The 23,063-nt window shown below is 37.4% G+C and overlaps 1 protein-coding gene across 4 annotated transcripts in view; it reads right to left on the reverse strand.

The window, feature by feature from the left end:
- Positions 1-23,063, reverse strand: part of VPS13B (vacuolar protein sorting 13 homolog B) — an 866,934-nt gene that overhangs the window by 100,484 nt on the left and 743,387 nt on the right. For all 4 annotated transcript variants that reach the window (XM_023726045.1, XM_023726044.1, XM_004370737.2 and 1 more), the window contains exon 43: positions 22,353-22,514. In XM_023726045.1, coding sequence (XP_023581813.1) covers positions 22,353-22,514 — 162 coding nt within the window. The remainder of the gene's footprint in view (positions 1-22,352; positions 22,515-23,063) is intronic.

The following is a 23,063-nucleotide window of genomic DNA, read 5'->3' on the forward strand; positions in this document are numbered from 1 at the left end:
GTCCAACACCCATTCATGATAAAAACTCTCATCAAAATAGGAATAGAAAGGAAATTCCTCAACATAATTAAGGGCATTTATATAAACCCCACAGCCAACATCATCCTGGCTGATGATTCTGAAAGCATTCCCCTTTAGAACAGGAACCAGACAAGGATGCCCTTTATCACCACCCTTATTCGACATTGTGCTGGAGGTCCCAGCTAGAACAATCAGGCTAGAAAAAGAAATAAAGGCATCCAAATTGGTAGGAAAGAAGTCAAAGTATCTCTATTTGCAGATGATATCATCTTTTACACAGAAAACCCCCAAAGAATCCACAAGAAAACTACTAGAACTGATAGAAGATTTCAGCTACGTTTCAGGATACAAGATAAACATATAAAAATCAGTTGGATTCCTTTACACCAACAAAGAGAACTTCCAAGAGGAAATCGACAAATCAATACCATTTACAATAGCCCCCAAGAAGATAAAATACTTAGGAATAAATTTAACCAGAGACGTAAAAGACGTATACAAAGAAAACTACAAGACGCTACTGCAAGAAACCAAAAAAGACTTGCATAAATGGAAAAACAAACCTCGCTCATGGATAGGAAGACTCAACATTGTGAAAACGTCAATTCTACCCAAAGTGATCTACAGATATAGTGCAATCCCGATCCAAATACCAACAGCATTTTTTAAAGAGGTGGAGAAACAAATCACCAGCTTCATATAGAAAAGGAAGAGGCCCCGGATAAGTAAAGCATTACTCAACAAGAAGAACAAAGTGGGAGGCCTCACACTACCTGATTTTAGAACCTATTATACCGCCACGGTAGTCAAAATAGCCTGCTACTGGTACAACAATAGATACACAGACCAATGGAACAGAATTGAGAATCCAGACGTAAATTCATAAACCTATGAGCAGCTGATATTTGACAAAGGCCCAAAGTCTGTTAATTGGGGAAAAGACAGTCTCTTTAACAAATGGTCCTGGCATAACTGGATATCCATCTGCAAAAAAATAAAACAAGACGCATAACTCACACCATGCACAAAAACTAACTCAAAATGGATCAGGGACCTAAATATAAAATCTAAAATGATAAAGATCATGGAAGAAAAAATAGGGACAACACTAGGAGCCCTAATACACGGCATAAACAGAACAGAAACCGTAAGTAACAACGCACAAATACCAGAAGCGGAACTAGATAACACGGAGCTTCTAAAAATCATACACTTATGCTCATCAAAAGACTTCACCAAAAGAGTAAAAAGACAACCTACAGACTGGGAAAAAAATTTTGGCTATGACAAATCCGATCAGCATCTAATCTCTAAAATCTACAAGATACTGCAAAATCTCAACAACAAAAAAACAACCCAATTAAAAAATAGGCAAAGGATATGAACAGGCACTTTGCTAAAGAAGACATTCAGGCAGCTAAGACACATGAGGAAATGCTCATGATCCTAAGCCATTAGATAAACACAAATCAAAACACTGAGATATCATCTCATCCCAACAAGGCTAGCATTAATCCAAAAAACACAAAATAATAAAAGTCGGAAAGGTTGTAGAGAAACTGAAACACTTATAATCTGTTGTTGGGAATGTAAAATGGTACAACCACTTTTGAAATTGATTTGGCACTTTCTTAAAAAGGTTGAAATAGAAGTACATACGAACAAGCAATCCTGTTCCTTGGAATATATCCTAGAGAAATAAGAGCTGTCACACGAATAGATATATGCACACTGCAGCACTGTTCACGATAGCAAAAAGATGGGAACAACCTAGGCGCTCATCAAGGGATGAACAGATAAACAAATTATGGTATATTCACACAATGGAATACTACTCAACGATAAAGAACAACGATGAATCTGTGACACATCTTGTAACATGGAGGAATCTGGAAGGCATTATGCTGAGTGAATTTAGTCAGTTGCAAAAGAAAAAATATTGTATAAGATCACTATTATAAGAACTCAAGAAAAGGTTTAAACACAGAAAAAACATTCTTTGATGGTTACAACGGTGGGGAAGGAGAGGGGGGTATTCACTAACTAGACAGTAGGCAAGAATTATCTTAGGTGAACGAAAGGACAACACACTAGACAGGGGAAGTTAGCACAACTGGACTAAATCAAAGCTAAAAAGTTTTCTGAATACAACCAAACACTTAGAGGGACAGAGTAGCAGAGGCGGGGGTCTGGAGACCATGGTTTCAGGGGACATCTAGGTCAACTGGTATAACAAAGTTTATTAAGAAAATGTTCTAAATCTGTCATGGATTGAATTGTGTCCTTCAAAAATATCTGTCAACTTGGCTGGGTCATGATTCCCAGTACTGTATAACTGTGTACCATTTTGTAATCTGATGTGATTCCAGTATGTGTTGTAAACTCTATCAGTATGATGAGGTTATACTGATGAGGATGAGATCTGCAAGACTGGATAGTGTCTTAAGCAATCTCTTTTGAGATATAAAAGAGAGAAGCGAGCAGAGACACATGGAAACCTCATACCACCAAGAAAGCAGTGCCAGGAGCAGAGTGCATCCTTTGGACCTGAGTTTCCTGTGCAGAGAAGCTCCCAGACCACGGGAAGATTGACGACACGGACCTTCCTCCAGAGCCGACAGAGAAAGCGTTTCCTTGGAGCTGATACCCTGAATTTGGACTTGTAGCCTACTGGACTGTGAACAAATAAACCTTTCTTTGTTAAGGCCATCCACTTGTGGTATTTCTGTTATAGCAGCACTAGATGACTAAGACAGCATCCCACTTTGGTGAGTGGCATCTGGGGACTTAAAAGCTAGACAGAGGCCGTCTAAGATGCATCAATTGGTCCCAACCGACATAGAGTAAAGGAAAATGAAGAACACCAAAGACACAAGGAAAGTATTAGCCCAAGAGACACAAAGGGCCACATAAACCAGAGACTTCATCAGCCTGAGACCAGAAGAACTAGATGGTGTCTGGCTACTACCAATGACTGCCCTGACAAGGAACAAAACAGAGTCCCTGATGGAGCAGGAGAAAAGTGGGGTGCAGAACTCAAATTCTAGTAAAAAGACCAGACTTAATGGTTTGACTGAGACTGCAGGGACCCCAGAAGACATGGCCCCTGGACTCTGTTAGCCCAAAACTAAAACTATTCCCAAGGTCAACTCTTCAGACAAAGATTAGACTGGACTACGGGACATAAAATGATACTCGTGAAGATAGATACATGAGACTAAATGGGCAGCTCCTGTCCGGAGGCAAGGTGAGAAGGCAGGGAGGGTCAGGAGCTGGTTGAATGGACACAGCAAATCCAGGGTGGAAAGAAGGAGTATGCCGTCACAGTATAGGGAGAGCAACCAGGGTCACATAACTACGCATGCATAAATTTTTGTATGAGAGACTAACCTGAATTATAAACTTTTCACTTAAAGCACAATAAAAAAAATTAATAGTGCTGCTCAGTTTCTAGCTGAGGCAATTGCTTTTGGTGTCCCATCCATATTTCCATGCATGCCAGCCACCTTGCTGGAAGTCCTGTGCCTGTGCACATGGTGGTCTGGAAATGTCAGGGAATTAACAGTCTCTAGGGGCAGACATGCACATTAAATACTCCAGGTTATGACAGGATAACTCAGATTCATGTGATCTACACTGGTTTCCAGAATTTTCCAGCATGGATAAGCTCCAGTTGCTCAGAGTGGTACTTGACTGATAATGCATACCTTCACTATTTTGCTTTTCTTCCTCCATCTCTCTAACTATCTTTCCCGAAATTACTTTCAAATAAACCATTTGTACTTGGAAAAAAAAAAGCAATACTAGTCTATACGGCAGGCTGTACAGCGGCCACGCTTGTTGCAATGTCCTAAGGTGCTAAATTTTTTTTTTTTTTCCCTTCAGCAGACCTCCCCGGTGCTGTGCTGGAAACCAGACTAAATTTGTAGTCTTTCCACTGAACACCTCACATACAGCTTTCAACTGATTTTTTTCAATACAAAATACAACTGAATTACTGAGAAAGGGGTTTGAGATCATCTCTGAGGACCACCCATAGTCATGTCCAAAGAGAGAATTCCTGAACTGACAGATTAAGGAGGAAAGAAAAATAAGATGGAATCTAGGAAAACAGGGTACATCAAGGAAGAGAAAGAGGATGGCTAAATATTTTAAATTACATCTTCAAATATAAATGATGAAGGGACCAGATACATTTCTATAAAATTAGGTGCTTTATTATTCATTTTAAAACTGTTCTCAAGATTATTTCTAATTCAATCAGCAAAAATTAAAAATTTGTCTTCAGACTCATTTGTCTTTAAAAATTTTTTTATACTAATTTACCCTATAGTAATATGTAATGTTGTAAAAAGAAACAGAAAACCTAAACAATCAATATGCAATCCAAATGAAATAAACCATTGAATTCACATATAAAAAATGTTAAAACTTAAGCCATATATTTTTTTAAACTTCTAAAATCTTATCATTATATATGAAGATTCCAGCACATAGTAGAGCCCTGGTGGTGCAGTGGTTAAGAGTTCAGCTGCTAACCAAAACGTCAGCAGTTCTAACCTACCAGCTGCTCCTTGGAAACCCTATGGAGCAGTTCTACTCATCCTATAGAGTCACTATGAGTCAGAATGGATTTGACAGCAATGGGTGTATCACACAGTAGGCATTCAATAAATATTTATTGAATAAATAAATATTAATGAAAGGAAAAGTAACCCAAAGCACATATTAAAAAAATTTAGTGGTGATATTCGTGCATAAAATAGTACCATAAAATGAATACCAAATTGAAATATTTATAGAAGACTCATATTTTGAATGGCCTTTCAATACAGATTTGTTTTACATGGATAATAATATTAAAGTGGAAATCAATCAGTCAGATCTATAATTCAGATACTGCGATACTGATATTAAAGCATCAAGTAGACCTAAACGGATATAACAGGTGAGCATGCGTGAAAATTAAAAACAAAAACAAAAAACAAAACCTAAAACTCTTGTCTTTCCAAAATAATATTATCTGGAAGGCAAATTAAACAGATGAGAGTTAAAACACTTGTTTTGAATGCATGAGTGTAAGTGGAACTGACGATACACACCACTAACTTAGCATAAAAAATAAAATGAAATATTTTGTTCATTACTGCTTTTTCAAGAGTGGATTCAGTTGAATTCAGGATGTTCAGAGTATCTGAAATAATGCTAAAATCCAAGTTGAAAGATTTCTGGATAATAGCTAACGGTTGGTATCACCATGATTTAATACTGGAGCCATTATAATCTTACACATCCTTTCACACTTACAGACACAATCTCATACCTAACAGAATGGTAAAATGGAAATCAATAGAAGTGAATTATTTCCAGTGGAAAACTTGGACTCTGATGCAGTTTATTGTGGTAGAAGAAGGAGAAAGAAAGCTGAATTCTGAAAGTCTTTCCAAATCAGTCTTTCAGGGGCTGATATAAAAAAGGCTTTATGGTCATCATACAAGTGTTAGGTAGTTTACTCTTCCACAAAATAGGGGCTCTTGTAGATTTTCCCATAAGATAGACCTAATTCAATGAAGGCAACATATACTGTGTAATCAGCATAAAACACCCTTTTACAGAAGAGGGAAACCTGGCACACTCAAAATGTTCATTAAAACAAAAATTAGAGCTGCAGGGTAATCTTTGTATCAAAAATCTTAAGTCTCAGATACTCATAGATTCATCAATTCTACATAAGAATTTATCCTAAATAATTCTAGATGTGCGCACAGATTTACCTAGATGTATGTTTATTCAGCACTGTCTTAACAATGAAAGTTTGACAATACTAGGAAACTGGTCAAATAAAATACAGTGAAAATGACAAAAGCTATCATTTTATTAGACATTTAATATAAGTCAAGGAGTCTCTGGTATTGCAAATGGTTAAGTGCTCAACTATTAACTGAAAGGTTCGTAGTTCAAACCCACCCAAGAGGTACGTTGAAAGAAAGGCCTTGAAAACCCTACAGAGCACAGTTCTACTCTGCAATATATGGGGTTGCCATTAGTCAGAATCAGCTTGACAGCAACTGGTTTGGTTTATATGCTAAGCACTGGCTAAGTGATTTATATACTGCTTTATTTCATACAACAATCTTATAAGGTAGATATTGTTTGTTCCATTTTACAGATGAAAAATCAAACTAGGGTACAGAAGAGTTGACTTGCTGAGGGCCACAATGCTGAGGAGGGGAAAGTAGAAGATTTGAACTGAGGTGTGTTTACTCCAGAGTATCTAAATCAAATACTGTAGAGTCCTCTCAAGCCACTGAAAAATCACAACATGGAAAAATGTTAACAATATCTACATTGACAACAGATTAACTGAAAAAAAAACACATTACAAAAAAGTATGTATAGTATTTTTGTAAAACAAGCAAAGAAATGTATATACACCTATTCCTAAGGAAGAAACAGTTTAGAAAGAAAGAAAACACTAACAGAAGTTATCTCGGGATTGTGGAATTACGTGTTTTAAGTTTCCCTTTTGTCTGCTTTTTGCGTGCCTTTATGTAATTTCCAAATTCTATATTATAAATATGTTATTCTTTTGAAATCAGATAAAATTAATGTTATTAAAGTGAGAACTGTCTAATACAAAGCATACAGAGCCTGTATTTCAACTAAGAAGTTATACACTTCTATTTTAAAAACTCAAAGTTAGCCTCCTGCGTGAAGTCTCCCCGTATGTCCTAGTCAAGTCACAGCTTTTCTGTTTGCACTCTTGGCACTTTGCTAAGAGGGTGACATGATCCTCACTTCATTTCTGAATCCTCCATAGCTCCTAGCATAGGGTCTGACTTGCTATATTACATATTCACGATTCTTAGAGCAAGAACTTTAATGCGATCAAAGTTTAATTTATGAGCACGCATAAACTTTAATGTGATTATGTGATTTTTTTTTTCCTGAGGGCAATAATTTCCTTACTTCTTTTCAATTTAGCAAATATGCTTACGGAGCTATAGCTATTAAATATTTACTATTAGCCAACTGCTACTCATAAGGTTTTCACCGGCTAATTCTTATCAGAAGTAGACTGCCAGGTCCTTCGTCCTAGTCTGTCTTAGTCTGGAAGCTCAGCTGAAATCTATCCGCCATGGGTGACCCTGCTGGTATCTGAATACCAGTGGCATAGCTTCCAGCACCACAGCAACATGCATGGCCCCACAGTATGACAAACTGACAGACACGTGGCAGTAGTGTATGATCAGGAACCGATGATACTGAAGGAAGAAGTCCAAGCTGCACTAAAGGCACTGGCGAAAAACAAGCCTCCACGAACTGACGGAATATCAGCTGAGATATTTCAATAAATGGATGAAGCACTGGAAGTGCTCACTCGTCTATGCCAAGAAATTTGGAAGACAGCTACATGGCCAACCGACTAGACGAGATCCATATTTATTCCTATTCCCAAGAAAGGTGATCCAACTGAATGCGGAAATTATTGAACAATATCATTAATATCACACACAAGTAAAATTTTGCTGAAGATCATTCAAATGCAGCTGCAGCAGTATGTCGACAGGGAACAGCCAGAAATTCCGGCTGGATTCAGAAGAGGACGTGGAATGAGGGATATCACTGCTGATGTCAGATGGATCCTGGCTTAAAGCAGAGAATACCAGAAAGATGTTTACCTGTGTTTTACTGACTATGCAAAAGCATTCAATTGTGTGGCTCATAACAAATTATGGATAACATTGCAAAGAATGGGAATTCCAGAACACTTAATTGTGCTCATGAGGAAACTCTACACAGATCAAGAGGCAGTTGTTCAGACAGAACAAGGGGATACTGTGTGGTTTAAAGTCAGGAAAGGTGTGTGTCAGGGCTGCATCCTTTCACCATACCTACTCAATCTGTCTGCTGAGCAAATAATCCGAGAAACTGGACTATACAAAGAAGAAAGGGGTATCAGGATTGGAGAAAGCCTCATTAACAACCTGCCATATGCAGATGACACAACCTTGCTTGCTGAAAGTGAAGAGGACTTGAAGCACTTACTAGTGAAGATAAAGACCACAGCCTTCAGTATGGATTACAGCTCAACATAAAGAAAACAAAAATCCTCACAACTGGACCAATAAGCAACATCATGATAAACGGAGAAAAGACTGAAGTTGTCAAGGATTTCATTTAACTCGGATCCACAATTAACACCCATGGAAGCAGCAGTCAGGATATCAAAACACACACCTCACTGGGCAAATCTGCTGCAAAAGACCTCTTTAAAGTGTTGAAAAGCAAAGATGTCACCTTGAAGACTAAGGTGCGTCTGACCCAAGCCATGGTATTTTCAACTGCATCATACTCATGCAGAAACTGGACAATGAATAAGGAAGACCAAAGAAGAATTGACGCCTTTGAATTGTGGTGTTGGTGAAGAATACTGAATATACCATGGACTGCAAAAAGAATGAACAAATCTGTCTTGGAAGAAGTACAACCAGAATGCTCCTTGGAAGGGAGGATGGCAAGACGACTACGTCTTACATACTTTGGACATGTTGTCGGGGGGATTAGTCCCTGGAGGATATCATGCTTGGTAAAGTACAGGGTCAGCGAAAAAGAGGAAGACCATCAACAAGATGGACTGACACAGTGGCTGCAACAATGGGCTCAAGCATAACGATTGTGAACCTCGCGCAGGAACAGGCAAGTGTTTTGTTCTGTGGTGCACAGGGTAGCTATGATTTGGAATCGTCTTGACAGCACCTAACAACAACAACATTAGCCAACTAACTGTACTACACATGGTGGATACAGAGAGGAAAGAGACACATTACTTGCCCTGAAAATGCTCTCAATATAATGGAGAAACAAAAAATTCAAGAAGGGAAATTATACGAGAGAATAAGAAAAAAAAATGTTGTAGGTGTCCAGCTTGGGGAAGTTGGAAGTTGGGCCAGAGGACATATTTAACTTACCCAAGAAATAACATAAAAAAAGACATGCTGAAGAAGAATAAAAGATTATAGTATGGTTACTTACTTCTGAATAAACAAAAGCAGGTGACAGCCTAACGTGCCATGTGACAATCACGGATGGAGTGGTTCTTCCCGTAAAAAATTAATGTCTACAAAGCATACTGATCGCATTGTAAGCAAAGACAAGTCATAAAACTAGCAAGCTATGGCTTCAAACCATTTGTGCAACTAACTTGTCACACTCCTTGGAAAATTAACTTCACATTATGAACTCATCAGCTTATCTTCCTCTAATAGTTTTGACTATAACCTAAATAGAACCACTGTATTTTGATCCTGGAAAGAGAAAATCACACTAGACTAAAAATCATTGTTTTAGGAGGTCAGATATTGCTCTGGGGAGGTTCAGAGGCATGGGTGTAGTATTCTCGGGAATGTGGAAAGGGGAGGGGTGGGGCAAGTACATGCTCAAGAGTGGTACAGAAAGGAAAAGTGAAGAGGCAGTGAACTCTTAGGTCAGTAACTGCCATTTTAACTGCCGCTTCCTCTCCGTGCATCAATCACCAATGGACGCCAGGGATTGAAACATGAAAGACAATGAAATAAAGTAACTAACAAGAACAAAGCTGTTTGGCTGTTAGCAATAATGCTACTCATCTCTTAGTCTTCATAGCTTTTAAACAGTGTATTGAGTCATATACACAAACGACAATCATTTGAATAATGATAAATCATTTGAATTTCCTTGAGTATGTTAGGATGTCAAGTGTTGCACATTTCTAAGCAAACATTAAGGCTTACTAAATGTTCCAACATACCAATACCCAAGTCATAGAATCTTTTAAAGTAAAAAATACTTATTTTTCATAAATAAAGCATGAACAAAACTCATAATTCATAAATAAATTCTTGAGTTTATGGTTTTTTACTATTTAGACATTCGTCTCTGTTCAATTTATACTCAGAGAAAATAAGTTAAAAAAGAAGCAAGTGAAGGCTGAATAATAGTGGCACTTTTGATGAATACATTATTTATAAAACAGTAGGATGCCTAATGGCTATTCTTTGCTAAAAAATTGAGTATCTAAAGAAAAATAATTTACTTCACAAAAATTTTTGCAAGAAGATTTAATAGGTAAGTTGCCTTGCACATTACAAATACATTTTTATTTTTAAAATTTATGCATAACTTTTTTTGGGAACATACAAACCAAACCAAAAAAAAAAAACAAAAAAAAAAAACTGGAGCCCTGGTGGCTCAGTGGTTCAATTATAAAATCAGATATAAATTTACACAGTAAAAACGTATGAAATGATATATAACCTTGTTTTGAAGATGTCATTTCAACATTATACACAGCTATTGTTCTGATGTTTCCAAAGAGTGCAGGCCTCCCTATAGTGACTAAAAAAACATAAGATGTGGTACTAATAGCTGCTTTATATCCAGAATTGTGAAAGTCTTTGATACCACTTACCTTTAATACCACCACGAGTTGAAATGTGAAAATTTAAGGTAACTTTGATATATATGTGTCTATGTGTGTACAGAAGAGGATGGTCTGTATATAATATATGAAATAATTCACATTTTCTTTTTAAACAAAAAAAATTCTCTAATTGCTTAACTGAGTTGTACTAATACCCAAGAAATTTTGGTACTATGTAGACATTCTCTCTTGACAGAATAATAGTCAATAGTAGGCATACTCTGGGTTGGATCCAACTCTTCAGTAGAAGAGATAACAGTTGGGTGGAAATAATAAAGAATAATTTAGGTGAACTGATAAATAGAGTCCAATAAGATAAAATAGTAAAGCTGTGGTTTGGTTTGATAGTCATTCATATTTGGATAAATACAGTTCATGAGTCAAATTCTCATGTAATGTTTGTCTGCTTGAAAATTATTTAGACTAGATACAAATATGAACTATAAGGAAACCTACCCGAAGTCTGAATAAAGACTTTCTTTTAAACTGTTCTCAAATGTAATATTTATCCTTCAGTAAAATTTAGTTTAATGTAAAATAGAAGACATAACCAATATGTGCCCTAAGAAAAGATCAAGTGGTTTCATGCGATCTTTAATTTATTTTCATCATGGCAATTTAGATAATTATAATCATTGTCCCTAATTTTTAATTAGAAAAAAAAAAGTCAACAGATGGATGTAAAAGAAATCCAAAAATTTTAGTTATTTATTTTCATTTAACTAAACTGCCTTGCCATACTAAAAAAACATTTTTGTAAAGGTTAAATAAAGTATTTCATGGCAACCGCTGCTTCTTAGTGCCTGTATAACAAGAAACATGAGCCAGCCAAAGTTGTGCAAGTTGGTTTTCTTTCCCAGTAAAAGAATGTGGTATCTAAGACTTTGTCCTAACTCATTTTATCCCCAAGTGTAAGTCAAGCAAGTCAAATATGAACTAATGCCTGAAGGGAAGTCCCTGACTCCAAAAGTATGGATTATTTCACATTTATCTTAAAATCTGCTCTCAGAGTTCTTAAAATTCACTAACTTGGCAAGTTAGGAATTATCATGAGAAATGAAATAATTTCATAACTATGAAGTCATCCAACATTCCATGCATCTGACACTCATTGGGCTTGGCCATGTCCTGGGCATTATTCTGACCTTTAGACAATAAACTCTTCAATATTCTGTTCAGGATGGAAATAATTAAAAAGTGCCACAGTATAATAGGTATGCCATTGTCTTTAATAGAGTTAATGCTTTTGTTACACAGACTGTGATTAAAGACAATCACATTATGTACGCTGAGGTCTTTATAACATTCTTAATCAGTATTTCCCATTACTTAAAAATGGCAAAATACCATGCTTTAATGGTCCAGCTGCATTCCCTTTCTCCAAGCACTCTGTATTAAAATTCACATTTAAAATTAGTTTGGTCAAGGGCCTTTATGTTTAGACATCAAGCATTCACATTTGCCGAGCACTGGCTTGTGAAAAGCCTTTGAGTGTCTTGTAAAAACCTTAAGGAATCTTCAGTACAATTTTCTCCAAACCTATATTTCAATTTCTAAAGTTTATTGCCAGGGGAGGGACAGAGCTACCATTAGGAGCACCAACATTTATCCTTCTGGGTGCTTCACAGCTGAAATAATCCCCAGTCATTCCCTTTTACGCAGGCTTGTAGAAAACTCCAGAAATAGGCTCTGGGACTGCATAAAGTGCCCTATCACAATCCTATCTTTGCCATTTCTTGTGAAAGACTTTAAAAGTCTTAACTAAGTCATACTGCAAACGATTACTACAGAGAAACCTTGGTATGTACAGGAAAAGAAAACTGAATCCCAAACTTCAGACTCTTATTTAAGTATATGTATTTCCCTACAGAAAGTGAAGAAATTCCAAATACGCTCCATCCACGAGCTACATACTTAATGGCTAAACTGTTTGGGCCCCATTTACTTCTACTGGTGACTTCATAAGGCACTGTAAGCTCCCTCAGAGATGCAAGTTTCCTGGAAGCCCTGATAAAACTAAAAATATTTTGAGAGAAAAGGGAAGGGACTGAGTCTACAGTCTGCTTTTTGCTCTTTCGATTACTGCTTAAAACTGAAATAAAAATGCAGTTGATGGCCACTGGACAGTAGGTCCCGGGTACTCAAATGGAGAGTTTACAGAATATTTTGGATTAAAATCCTTGCCAGATGGTCCCAAGAAATGTTTACCTCACTGTTGATTTTAGCTATATTAATGTCAGCAACAATAAAAAGAAGCCTGTTACTGCCACTGGGGAGCAAAGGCATAAAATCCTTCTTCCCCAAATAGAACTAGTTGCAGACAGCTGTGCCCTACACACCAATATGGCTGATATTGTAGATTTCTGGGAAACTATTTCTAGGATTAGAAAGAGACAAAATGTAACAAATTTAGTTTGTAATGAAGGCTACTTTAAATCTATAATATTCAGCAATTATACTATGCATTTTTAGCTCATAATAAATAATAAGAATTTTTTCAGTGGATAAACACAAAAGGTTAAAGTATGAGGAGGTAGATGTGCATGTAAGCCTAAAAGTTGGTCCCATTTGAATTATACTTCTAATACTCTTCTGTAGTATTCTCTCATTTTATAATTTTCATTAAAGGGAGCCCAAAGGTGCAGATAATCCAAGAAGCTGGACTTATGTTCTTATATGAAGAACACAGCATCAGGTTGGAGGAAAACTCATTAACAATCTGTGATATGCAGATGACACAACCTTGCCTGCTGAAAGCTAAGAGGACTTGAAGCCCTTACTGATGAAGATCAAAGACTACAGCCTTCAGTTTGGATTACACCTCAACATGAAGAAAACAAAAATCCTCACAACTGGACCAATAAGCAACATCATGATAAACGGAGAAAATATTAAAGTTGTTAAGGATTTCATTTTACTTGGATCCACAATCAGTGCCCATGGAAGCAGTAGTCAAGAAATCAAATGACATATTGCATTGGACAAATCTACTGCAAAAGACTTCTTTCAAGTGTTAGAAAGCAAAGATGTCACTTTAAGGACTAAGGTACACCTGATCCAAGCCATAGTATTTTCAGTCACCTCATACATGTGCGAAAGCTCAACAATGAATAAGGAAGACCGAAGAACTGATGCCTTTGAATTATGGTGTTGGCAAAGAACACTGAATATACCGCGAACTGCCAGAAGAATGAACAAATCTGTCTTGGAAGAAGTACAGCCAGAATGTTCCTTAGAAGCGAGGATGGCAAGATTAAAAAAAAAAAAGAAAATCATGCCCATCGTATTTCCTCACCTCCCAATCATTTCTCAACCCACAGCAATCTGGCTTCAATCTCTATCTCTCCACTGAAAGTGCTTTCCTTGACCATCAATGACCCTCCAACTGCCAAATCCAATGGATTTTTTTCAGTTCTTGTCTCACTTAAACTCCCTGTGGCATCTAGCAACACTGATAATTCTATCCCTCTAGAGATTCTCTTTGCCTTTAGGACAACTTTATGTCCTGGTTTTCCTTTATGCTTTAGTTTTTCTCATAACTCTTAATTTCCTTCACTGGATCCCATTCCTCAGTCCAACTCCTAGATTCTATTATTGGTCTTTATGGGAGCTCATCTCCAAGACAGCCTCAGTGATCCTTAAACCAAAACCCGCTGCCGTCAAGTCGATTCTGACTCATAGCAACCCTATACGACAGAGCAGAACTGCCCCATAGGGTTTCTACAGAGTGGCTGGTGGATTTGAACTGCTGACCTTTTGGTTAGCAGCTGTAGCTCTTTTTTTGTTTGCCAATAAAACTTTCGTTTATTGTTGTAGTTTAAGTGAAAGTTTACATTTTAAGTTAGTTTCTTATACAAAAATTTATACATACATTGTCATGTGACCCTAACTGCTCTCACTATACTGTGACAGCACACTCCTCCTTTCCACCTCTGATTTCCCATGTCCATTCAACCACCTCCTAACCCTCTCTGCCTTCTCATCTCACCTCCGGACAGAAGATGCCCGTTTAGTCTCATGTAGCTACTTGAGCTAAGAAGCACACCCTTCACAAGTATTATTTTCTGTCCCCCAGTCTAGTCCAATCTTTGTCTGAAGAGTTGGCCTTGGAAGTTGTTTTAGTTCTGGGCTGATAGAGAATACGGGGGCCATGCTTTCTGGGGTTCCTCCAGTCTCAGTCAGACCATTAAATCTGGTCTTTTTACTAGAATTTGAGTTCTGCACCCAGCTTTCTCTTACTCCATCAGGGACTCTCTGTTGTGTTCCCTGTCAGGGTGGTCACTGATGGTAGCTGGGCACCATCTAGTTCTTCTGGTCTTAGGCTGATGAAGTCTCTGCTTTATATGGCCCTTTCTGTCTCTTGGGCTAATACTTTCCTTGTGTCTTTGGTGTTCTTCATTCTCCTTTACTCCAGGTGGTTGAGACCAATTGATGCATCTTAGATAACAGCCATAGCTCTTAACCACTGGGCCACCAGGGCTCTCAATGATCCTTGCCTCCTATTATTTACAGCTTTGTGTAGTCCCCTCCCACAGCAAATAGGGCTGATCAGTGTAACCATTAGGATATTGCAGAAATGACAGTGAATGACTTCTGAGGCTAGGTCATAGAGACACTGGATCACTTGCCCTGGGAGAAGCCAGCTACTGTCATGAGAATACTCAAGCAATTATATGGAGAGATTCTCGTAGGAAGCATCTGAGGCCTCCTGCCAATAGTCATGTGAGTGAGAGATTTTGGAAGGGAATCCTCCATACCAGTTAAGCCTTCAGATGACTGCAGCTCCAGTGATGTCCTGACTACAACCTCATCAGAGATTCTGAGCTAGAACCAGCTGGTCAGAGCACTCCTGAAATTCCCGACTAAGGCATAACCTCTCTCAACAATATGTTGTGGGCTGGAGCCAGCTCATACTGGTTTGTGAGGACAGACTGTTAAATATTTAGGAACTTGCAATCTGGTTGTTAAACTGTTGGTAGCTTGAAATCTGCTATCACGAGAGTATTTACACCATGAAAACAGGGTTTCCCCCTCCAACAACCACCCTAAGAGCCAATTTACCAGCATACCACTGCTTCCGCATTTCTTCAGTTACACCAAACAAAACCTGAATTCCCTTTAACATGACATACTGTTTATATGTATCTCCTTGCTTCTGCCTGGTGTGTACTTCCATTACTGTCCACTGAGCCAACTTTTACTCATCCTTTAAAATCAGGCCCTATGGAAAGCCATATTTGACCTCTCCAGGTACAGAGATTATCTTTTGTGATACCACTGCCTCAACATAGCATTAAAAGTGCTGAGCACAGGATACAAGGGTACTCCTGGCCTTCACGTACCTTACTCTCTTGCAGCTCCACACATGTACTCTATACTGTAGCCAAATTAGTCAAGTTCCTCAACCATGCCACATTGTTTCATCCGTCTGTGGCTTTAACACATGTTGATCCCTTTATCTGGAACACCCTCCCTCACTTTATTGGCCTAACTCTTATTTACATGTTAAAATCCAATAGAAATACTCATTTTGCTAGGAAGCCTTGACAGATTCCCATCTTCATGTCAGGTTTGGAAATATTTTGAGTTCCCATTAAGACCTTGTCCATATCCAGATGCTAGTGATTTTACTTCCTGATTCTCTCGCTTTTCTTCCCTATGGCTAATGTTTTAATTAAATCACCCATCATTTCTCCCCGTCTTGAACTACTGCAATAATATCCTGACAGATACTGGCCATGTCTATAATAATTTGTTTACTTCTCTGGCTTCCTCATTAGACAATAAACTCCTTAGAAGAGTGTACATATTTTATTTTATTCATTAAAAATAAATGGAACGGAGGGAGAATACATACATAAGCTAGAGAAAAAAAATGGCAGGGCTTTATTAAAATAAATAATGGAGGGTTTGTGAGCAGACTGAGTCAGGCCTTAGATGCCAGAGAATTTGGATATTATTTAGTGATGGGGAGGCTTTGAAGGCTGTTGGACAGGAAAGTATAGTGGATCAAAGAATTATTTAGGAAAAGTACTCTAGCTGAAGTCTGTAAAACAGATTGGAGGTAGGGGGCACAACACCAACTAAGGGAATAACCGAGAAAAACATACTGCAATGTAAGAAGTAATGAACATAACCATTCTTGATAAACCATTACAGTTTCAGTTAGCATTTGAAATTCCTTTTAACTTTGATTTAAAAAAATGAATTTTGGGTTTTTTTTTACTTAACTTCTCTCTACTTTAGTAATCCCTGCCCCTTATTTAATAAAAAAAGCTAGAAAGTATTTAAAAATGTAAAAAAGCAGAAAAATATCACCTTACCCCACCACTCAGAGGCAACCACTGCTAACATTTGGACATATCTTCTTCCAGTCTTTCTTCTATGCATTTGTTGTTACATTGTTAAAATGATATTATACATACAGAATTTTATATTTTGCTTTTCACTTCCCCTTTCTAGGTAACATTTTAAAGGTTCTGTTATAGCTCCTCTTATACCAGATTTTGCGTAACTACTTCCTTAAAGTAAAAATTTTGGTGTTTTTACTCTTTTGCTATTACAAATAAAATTACGATGAACATTTTTGTGTATAAATCTTTGTTTTAATTTGGATTATTTCCTGAGAGTAGATTACTAGTAGGAGATTTACTGGATTAAAGGCTATGATCATTTGAATAGCTTTGATACTTCTTACCAAATTGTTTTCTAGAAAGGCAGTACCAATTCCATTTGTACCTTCAGTGTGTAAGAGTATCTATTTACTTGCCCCTTCTAAACAAACTTTAATTTGCAAGCAATGTGCCATATACTAACATAGAAGAACACTGGAACAATTTATCAGTTCGAACAGTTTGGCCAACACAGAGTACTTTCTTGCCTCCCTAAAAAATCAAACCCGTTGCCGTTGAGTCAATTCCGACTCACAGCGACCCTACAGGACAGCGTAGAACTGCCCCATAGAATTTCCAAGGAGCAGCTGGTGGATTTGAACTGCCGACTTTTTTGGTTAGCATCTGAGCTCTTAACCACTGCACCACCAGGACTCCTTGCCTCCCTAAGTCGGCTTTACAATTTTTAAAATTATGGCTGTGGTAACAAGGAATGAGCTCTTTCTCTAGATACATTTGTACACATGCATCATATAAATGGATTTGGAAAGCGTGGTAACTAAATAAGAAGTATAGTCTAACGCAATTGGCAACTGGCTGGAATAACCATAAGATGGGCAGATACTCAAAACCTGTAACTTTCCATTTAGACTAGGGGAAAAATAATCAGATGTCACTTTAAAGTATTTTTATATCCAAAAAGCAAACTGGAAAACTTTGTCTATACACTGATTAGGCCAAGAACAAGTACAATAAAAATATTTTCCTTTTATTTAGTGAATACAAGTTAATTCTACAAGTTAGATTTAACCTCTTATCTGTTATTTCTCAATAATATCTGAAATGGTTTACCAAGCTTTCAAGTGACAGGAAATAACATTTAGGTCAGAGAGAAAACGATTTAAAATCAAATCTTTGATTAAAAAAAAAAAAATCAAAAGTCCCAACTGACAGATCTTAATAGCAAGGTTTGATAAACTATGGCACATGGGTCAAATACGGCATGCTGCCTATACTTTTAAATGGCTGAAAAAAAAAGAAGAGTGTTTTGTGACATGTGAAAATTATAAGAAATTCACCTTTTTAGTGTCTATAAATAAAGTTTTATTGGAACACGGCCATGCTCATTCATTTATGTATCACCTATAGCTGCTTTTGTGCTATACGGTAGCACTGAGTAGCTGCAACAGAGACTGTAAGGGCCTGAAAACCTAAAATACTTATTATCCAGCCCTTTATAAAAAAAGTTTGCTGATCCCTGCCTTAGAGCAATGCAAGATTTATATTTTCATCACTAAATCTGATTACTTTAATGAATGTTTCCAAGATGCTCTATTCCTCTTCCAAAATAATTCTTATCTTGTTACATTTTGCATTTTAAAAATCTGCCATTTTCTATGTGTATTTTCACTAAAAAAAAAAAAAAAAAAAAAAAAGTTGAGAATTTAAGGGTTAAAATGTTGTGGGGTTGTTAACCAATGTCATAAAACAGCATGTGTGTTACTGTTACATGAGAAACTATCTGTTCTGTAAGCCTTCACCTGAAGTACAATAAAATATTAAAAAAAAAAAAAAAACTGCCATTTTTCATTAGCTTATGATACTTTCTATTATATCCATTTTGGAGAAATATTTTATTATTTTCTATAACTCAGTCAAGAGCCTATTTCTACCACACTTAATTGTTTGGCCACTAAAATTAAGTCACTGGTAGCTAGAAAAATTCTGCAATTCTGAAAAAGTACACATAATCTAAAATTGTACATGTTGGAGGGTAAAAAACAGGGTAAATCCTTATCCACAAGGTGGAGGCAATTCTATTCCAGTTTCATTAATCTACCCTGCTCTCTATTAACCAGAAAGGGAAGTTAACTCGAACAGCCTATACACAAACCCTGCTGGTTGACGGAGGGGTCATTGTATCTCGTTTGAGTAAATTAAACAAAGCTTTTCTTGACTCTCTGCTGCATATGCCGCCCATATTCTGGGGAAAGATTTCATAAACTTATACTGCCAGTCCCTAGATTTAACTATGCATAATGTGAAGCACTTCTTTGAAAATCAATCTCTTACTAGTTATTGTTCTCATCCAACCTGATCTGGAGTCTACTGAATTGGGGTATTTGGGCTCTTTGTGGTGGCATATATGACTCTGCGCAGCTGAATATGTTCAATGATTCCCTAGGAAATAGTTTTGTTCTTCCCTTGTTTGTTTAGGCAAGAATTTATTGTGGGATATCCAGCATTTTAAGAGATTCTGCCTCAGAGCATGTGTTAGAAACTATAAGGAGAGTTTATAACTTTTCAATTCTAAAAGGTTTTTTTCAGCTTTTGATTTCTGGAATTGGTTGTGTCTATGTTTCTTCCCATCCTCTTGGGACTTAATGTTGTTAGCAACCTCCTGTGTGGTTCTAAGATATCTTGACCTCTTTGAAACCTTTCCAGGTGTCATTGCTACCTTCTTGATCGCTGCCATATAAGCTACATTGTTTAGTACAGTTCTATGAACTTTAGAAATCCTCCCTGAGACTATGAATTGACTAACACTCAAGGTAGCATAAACATGCAGACACAAATGTTCCTAAAACCAAGCCTGCTGGGCAACTCAGGATATGACTTGGAGCCTGGAGAAAGGAACATTTTGCTCAGTTGTGTGGCTACGACTACCTCCAGGTGCAGTTTGAAGCTAAGTGGCTAGTTTTTCTGATCCTCAGATGTAACCTCTCATTAGGACACAGGAGAATTTGCAATTGTGCATGTAAGGAATTCCATGAAGACCCTCTGGGACCATTAAGACCTCTGGCGTCAGAGGGTCTTAAAACACACTTCCTTCTGCATCTGTAGATGTAGTAGACAGACACTATTCTCTACAAATTTGATCTAAGATTCAGCCTAAAGAAGATTATAATGACTGTAGCTCATTTTCAAATTTGCACTCAGAGGATATGATTAAAAATTAAAAAAAAAAAAAAGTTTAACAGATACCTGTCTGAGGATTTCACTTTGTCATTAAAAAGTTCTTACTGTTTTTGGTAATACAGATGAGGCTTTGCCAGGGTTCACACTTACTGTTTTTGGTAATACAGATGAGGCTTTGCCAGGGTTCACACTTACTGTTTTTGGTAATACAGATGAGGCTTTGCCAGGGTTCACACTTGGACTAAGAATCCTATATTATTCTAGCTTTAGATGTGGAACAGCATGCCAGTGATTTCTCAGCCCTTCCCTTAAAACCTCACAGTTTGGCTACTCTAATAGAAAAATCATGCTGCCAAAACCTAGCTGAGTGAGACAATGTTATGGAAATAACACCACACTGAGCATCAAAAGATATGGGATGTAGTCCCAACTTTACCACTGTGCAACTTAGCATCTCTACTCTTCTCCTTATCTATAAATATGCATAACAAATAATACAAACCACACAGGGATGTTATGGAAATAAAACGAGCAACAAATACAAAAAGGCTTTAAAAAAGTACAAGAGCATAAACATGAAAGGTGTGGTGGTGGCAGAAGTCCATTTCTCTCCCCTGTTTATCTCCTTCCCACCTAGAGACCGCTATGTCCAAAGCATCAAGATTACTGTTCCCCCGTACTCATGAGCCAGCTGTTCTTAACGGTCCTCATCCCACGCTGCCTCTAATACCCGGGGAATCTTAAGGGTCATGTTAGTCTACGCATCTGAAAATGACCGTGAAGGGATTAAGCTTCCTTTGCTTTGTTTTCTGTTGGCTAGGGCCTGCAGCTTGCTGTGTGTGTATGGGTACAGTGTCTACAGGGTACAATGTACAATTACCCATTACTCCTGCTTTTCAGAGGCTCCTTTTCTGCCACTAATATGTCACTGCTGAGAATGCAACTACCATGGAAATTTTTAGAAAGTCTAAAAGGCTATATACTAAGTGTTAACATGGGTTGTATCTGGGTGATTGAGATTAGAGGGTTTGTGTTTTTTTTTGCGGCGGGGTGGTCTATATATCTCTATATTCTTACTTTTAAATCAATAAGAAAAAATAACAAAAAGAAACTTAATTTTAAGACAAACAACAAAAATGGCCTTTAAGTGTGTTACAAGGGGCAAACAACTTAAAAACTCTCTAACATGGAAATTTCTCAAGAGGAAACTTAGAAACTAAGGGCATGTGATTCACCCTAAAAATGTGAGTGCAATATCACGTTATGTGAGAAATCTTCGTATACACTTTTATTAAAAAGGATTTACGTAGTTTAACTGTCGTGTCAGATTAATTTCAATTAAATAAGTATTGCACTGCAGCTGTTTTTCCAAATTTTATACCAATAGCATGGCAATCTGGTGAAAAAGCAAGTAAGAAATCAGAACTTAGCTACTGGAAAAAAAAAAAAAACCCAAGATGGAGCCTGGGGGCATAACATATTCTGAAGCTGGTCTATAGACCAGATGGGAAAACTTGTTCTCTAATCTAATGACTTTCTTTTAATCATAAGCAGACAGTAGTTTCCTTATTATCCAGTTTTAGAAGTACATTATTCTTAAGAGTACTTCCTAGGATTTCTTTTACTCATTTAAGACCACATCTTTGTATTTAATTCACTCTCATATTATCCCTGCAGGGCACATCCTCCTAATTATTCCCATCTAAAGTGACAGGAAAATGGAATTATACTACTTGCAAAACAGACATCCTTTGGTTTGTCTTTTCTCAGTGCTCCCTTGGGCATATTTTGCCATTGTGCTCACTTGGTCACTGATCGTGAGCTCTTGCAGGGCAAGGACTGCGACTTACCTGTCTTTGAATGCCAGCATGTAGCATGTGCCTGGCACAGAGCATGTACACAGTAAAAATCTGAATGAATGAATAATAATACACAACACTTAATGCTGACAGTACATCAAGCACTGCCTTTTACACATTGACTCTTTTAGTCCTCACAACCCTACTAAATAGGTACCATCATTATCCCCATTTTACATATGAGAAAACTGAAGCTCAGGCCTATGTACTTTGGCTCTAGAGTGTAATCTCTAAATCACTACACATGACCCAAGAGCACCCATGCTTGCTAAACAGGAAAATATCCCGTTCCAAGAGAAGCATAGGTGCACAGTTCTCTAGTCTCTAATCTTTTCTGAGTTTCCGTCAGATGTAGCTACGCTGTGTGGTTCCTTGGGAGAATTAAAAAAGAAAATAACTGGACACAAGCACACAAATGCAAAATAAATGAACCCACAACCTTAACAATTGCTGCATTTGTAAAGGCTGTTTCTCAAATACCTGTGGGGATTTGTGAGAACGCCAGCTGTACTGGTGACTATGGAGACTCGCCAGCAGAATATTTTCATCAGTATCCACCTGGCCAAACCGCAGTGTCTCCTGTGTGTCATTACAGATCACAAAATGGCTGAAGACCAACTCCTCTACCTCAGGGCATTTGTTCTGAAAGAAAAAGAATACAAAAGCCAGAGTGCATCAGATTAACTGCAAGATGTTTGGCAGCTGTCTCCCCAGTGGCGATTGTTACAACACAGAAACACTAAAAGATCTGTTGTCATTAGCTCTGGTATACAAAGTATTCTTCTATACTTCCAGGATAAGCACAAAAAATACCTTCAAGAGATCTTAAACGTTCCAAGAATGTGTTTTGATTTATACTCGTGCAAAATAAATCATATACAAAAAAATACAAATAAATCATATACACAGAAGAGTAAAAGAACAATGAGATCCCTTAAACTTTTAACATTTTTTAAAGTGAACTAACATGCTACAAAGAATGCTGTACTGGGTAGACTGCACGTTTTTCAGCAGAGTACTGGAGGCTAGAATTACCATGTTCCTGGACTTCTAAACTCAACAATCAAGACCAATTATCAAAGCCACAGCTTGTACCTTACAGAAAGTAAGGATCATTTAGGTAATACATCCCCAGACCCCTTAAGGGGGAGGAGGGGAAAGAGGGAGGGAGGGAAGAAAGAAGGCAGGCAG

The sequence above is a fragment of the Trichechus manatus genome, unplaced genomic scaffold (genome assembly GCF_000243295.1).
Source record: "Trichechus manatus latirostris isolate Lorelei unplaced genomic scaffold, TriManLat1.0 scaffold00009, whole genome shotgun sequence".
In the NCBI taxonomy this organism is placed as follows: domain Eukaryota; kingdom Metazoa; phylum Chordata; class Mammalia; order Sirenia; family Trichechidae; genus Trichechus; species Trichechus manatus.